The following is a 3,943-nucleotide window of genomic DNA, read 5'->3' as shown; positions in this document are numbered from 1 at the left end:
ACCGGTGACCGCCACAGCCAGCAGCACGGCGAGGGACAGCAGCACGGTACACAGCACGCAGCTGCAGCTCGGCCGCTGCGGGCCAGCCCGGGCGCATGGACGCAGAGACGGACAGGGACAGATGGGAGAGAGAAGGAACAGCGTCAGGGGCAGACCCGGGCCTCCGGCTCCAACCCTCGGACGGGGCCCTCTGCCCTTTGTGAAGCCTGGACGAGCCTCCTTCTGGGGCATGAGGGAGGGGAGTCTTGGAAAAACAGCCCCAGAAGGGAGACAGAGAAACCAAAGACGGCGAGCTCGAGACAGCAAGAGAGGCAGGGAGACAGAGATGGGGATGGCGACAAGAGGAACCAGGGCAGAGAGCCAGGAGATAGAGGGACAGTCCCTTCTCCCTCACTGCCCCTGCCCCAGGTGGGCACATCGCCCCACATGGAGCCCTCCCAGGTCTAGTAAGGGCGAGCGGGAGGTGGACTCCCACTCTGCAGCCAGACAGGCCAGGCTCAGGTCCCCAAGCTGTCATTTTCTGCAGGGTGACCTTGAGTGAAGGTCTTTGCCTCCCTGAGCCTCGGTGTCCTCATCTGTGAAATGGGGGCAATGATGACTCGCCTACCCCATAGTCAGGTGCCCGATGCCGTGCACACTCGGGAAGGGGGAGCTGCGATGGTGACACAGCGATGCTGCAAATCATCGCGCTGTCTCAGCGGAATGGATGCCTTGGGGTCATGGGCTGCTGTCACTGACGGTCTTTTCAACCCAGAGCACCCACACCCCGCGTCCTGAAGCCACTGCAGGCCCACGAGGCTGCCATGAGTCCCCAGGCCGGGGATGGCCTCCCGAGCACCTCCCCACCCCCTTTCCTCTCCTGCCTACCCTTCCTTCCTCCCCCTCTTTCACAAAGCACCCCCGCCACCCCCTGGACCCAGTACAGCTTGTAATTAAAGGAGGCACCGTGATGGAGCAGAAATCCAGACTCACTGGCCCGCATCACTCACGGCCCAAGGGAAGCCTGCAGAGCAATCACAGCCTTTGACACACGGGGACACCGAGGCCCAGAGAAGGCCAGGGGCTTGCCCACGGTCACCCTGCAGATGAGAAGCTGGGCTTGGACTGGACCCCCCACCTCCCGCCTCTTCCCGGGGCCAGGAATGTCCAAGCGCTGAATTTGCCCCACATTTTCAACTTTCTGAATCCAAGAGGCATCTTTAAATGAGTTAGTATATTAAAGCACTTGGAGCCATGCCTGGCATACTGTGTTTGCACAATAAATATTAGCGGCTTTTATTATCTCATGATCAATGTGCACAGAGCATCTGGAGGTGTCGGGTTTTTTATTTTCCACCCAAAGTGCTATTTCTGTGTCACTGATGCTAGAATGTCCCTTCCCCCCCTTTTTTTTTTATCTCCATATCTCAACATCTCTGACATATGGGAGGATCTTACAATTGTGATTGACAACTTTCTTTCTTGGTGATACATAAAGTAGCCTCTAGGGACGTCCCTGGTGGTCCAGTGGTTAAGACTCCATGCTTCCACTGCAGGGGGTGCAAGTTTGATCTCTGGTCAGAGAACTAAGATCCCATGTGCAGCAGGATGCAGCCAAATTAAAAAAAAAACAGCCTCTTATATACAGTGTTTTTCTATGAGAAAATATGGTAGAGCAAATAGCTACTTTTCCCTAAATTCAAATTCTACAAGTAACTCCTGAATCTCCCATTTGGCACCAGAGGAGGAAGGGGTCAGGGGTCTGTGTTGTTGGAGAGACAAGGGAGAGGGTTCCTTGGCCTGTCCCTGCAGTGATGGGACTCAACATTCTACCCCACCTCTCCCCACACCTGCCCAGACATGCTGGGACTCCACACAGTGGGACAGTTTATTCCAGCCAGACCTGAACACGTCAGCTTCCCTCCGTCAGCTCTACACAGGCTGCTCCCTCAGCCCGAGGCATCAGCCTCCCCTGCTTCTCTTCCACAGCTAAACTCTCTTTTTTCAGGGCTCAGCTAGATGTCACTTCCTCCAGGAAGCCTTCCTAGACTGTTTCCTCAGCCCTCCTCCCAGTTTGGGTGAGGCTCCTCCTCAGTGTTTCCACAGCTCTTGCTCCCGGCTGAAAAATACAGTCATCACCTTTGACTGCATTCATTCACTCAAACATCCATTCAGTATTACCTGGTGTTCCCCCTGAGCCAGCGTCCAAGCCAGTCCCTGAGGGGTAGCAGTGGACAGTCATGCCAGCCTTGCCCGTAGGGACCTCATGTCCCATGGACTATGACTCTTACCCTCTTTGGGGGCATGGGTCCCCTTGGAGATGATGAAAGCTGTGGATACAAGAAAGCTAGAATTCTGGGGCCTGCAGAGCCCAGATCTAGGAAACCTGCTCTAAACCGTGAGCCCCCCCACTCCCCCAAAAGGCATAGAGCGGCTGGTTGTTGGATGGATGGAGGGCAGGACAGACGGGCTAGGTCATTTCTCCATGACCTTGTTGGCGTGGGAGAAGGTGAAGGCCCTGGGACCTATGGTGTGTGGCAGGGCAGAGGATCATGACCTCCATGCTGAGCCCTGTGCCCACCCAGGATGGCCTGGCACAGAATGAAGTTTGCCTCCAGGCTGCCCCAACCCTGCCACGAGTCGGCAGGATCCACAGGGGCGGGCATTGCATCATCACCGCTATTACTTGAGTTTATGCTGTGTTCCCACCAGTGAAACCTCCAAACATCCCCTTGTTGAGGTTGGTTACATTTTGCAGATGGGAAAACTGAGGCTCAAAGAGTGAAGAGCCTTGCCCAAGGTCACAGGAGCATGTGAACCCAGGCCTGGGTGACTGGGTTCAAACCCATCGCCCATTTGTGCGGCTGTTGCTGAGCCATCTGACCACAGTCCTGCCTTGTGGGAAGCCTGGCCCGGGTTTGAAACAAAGCCCTGTGTCAGCCAGTGAGTCCCTGTCAGTCCCCTCCCGGACTCCATCGAGAGACACCTTGCCCCGAGCAGCTCTGAGCGCCGTCCTCCACAGGAGAGTGTTAAGGTCCCCAGCTGGGGAGGCAGAGCAGCCAGCCACATCCCCCATGTGCATCCCCAGGTCCTCTTGGGCATCTGCTTCCACCCAGGCCCTTGGTCCCTGGCGGGAAGGCCAAGGGTGCAGAGGGGGCGCGCTGCAGAAGGCTGCAGGGGGTCCCCCGAGGGGCAGGGGGATGCCGGAGCCTGGAGATGAAACCGGCCACTCAGCAGAGGAGAACCAGTCTTCAGAGATCACCTTAAACGTGAAGTGCTGTTCGCTTTTATAGGCTGCAGTTTACGTGCCTTGCAAAGAAATCTATCCGAGACCATAAGGGGGGCTTCGGGTGCACGCTGCCTGGCGGAGCGTGTGGGGGGCTGGCGTTTAACTCATCAGCCCTTGGCCGGGGCAGAGCGGTGCATGCCTGGGGTCCCCACCTCCCGGGGCAAGGAGCCTGTAGTTTGGGAAGGCATCCCAGGAGGGGGGTGGGGGGCATTCGAGGAACCCCAGGGTCTGAGACCTGCTGCTAGTGCTAAACGCCTGTGCAAGCTTCCAGCTCGGGGGATGTGGCTTCGTCCCCTGCATCAGCCCTAGTGCTGGCCCATGGTCCAAGGCGGCCCAGGACGCCCCAGCCAGGGTAGGACATGGTGGGCTCACGCCAGGGGAGGCAGGAGGAGAAAGCCCCAGAGCTGCCTCATTAGAGGGGTGGTATGTGTCCCGACTGCCTCCTCTGAGTCCCCAGCCTCCAGGGATGGCCACGGGGTCTGGCTGAGACTAAGAGAAGGAAGGGCTCACAGCTACAGTGCTCTGCCTGCACTGCACCTCACTTCTTGTTTTTTTTTAAGGCCATACTGTGCAGCATGTGAGATCTTAGTTCCCCAACCAGGGATTGAAACTGTGCCCCCTGCACTGGGAGTGTGCAGGGGGCCACCACCAGGCCACCAGGGAAGTCCCTTTCCC

The 3,943-nt window shown here is 57.6% G+C and overlaps 1 protein-coding gene across 1 annotated transcript in view; it reads right to left on the bottom strand.

Moving 5' to 3' along the window:
- FIBCD1 (fibrinogen C domain containing 1) overlaps positions 1–3,943 on the bottom strand; it is a 34,312-nt gene that overhangs the window by 25,107 nt on the left and 5,262 nt on the right. The window contains exons 2-5 of the mRNA XM_010856946.1: positions 2,271–2,309; positions 2,161–2,196; positions 427–476; positions 3–75 (exon numbers count right to left, since the gene is read on the bottom strand). Of these exons, the coding sequence (XP_010855248.1) occupies positions 3–75; positions 427–476; positions 2,161–2,196; positions 2,271–2,309 (198 nt within the window). The remainder of the gene's footprint in view (positions 1–2; positions 76–426; positions 477–2,160; positions 2,197–2,270; positions 2,310–3,943) is intronic.

The sequence above is a fragment of the Bison bison genome, unplaced genomic scaffold, assembly GCF_000754665.1.
Source record: "Bison bison bison isolate TAMUID 2011002044 unplaced genomic scaffold, Bison_UMD1.0 scf7180017864375, whole genome shotgun sequence".
In the NCBI taxonomy this organism is placed as follows: Eukaryota; Metazoa; Chordata; class Mammalia; order Artiodactyla; family Bovidae; genus Bison; species Bison bison.
The sequence above is the reverse complement of the archived record's forward strand: the minus strand, read 5'-3'. Positions and strand labels throughout refer to the sequence as shown.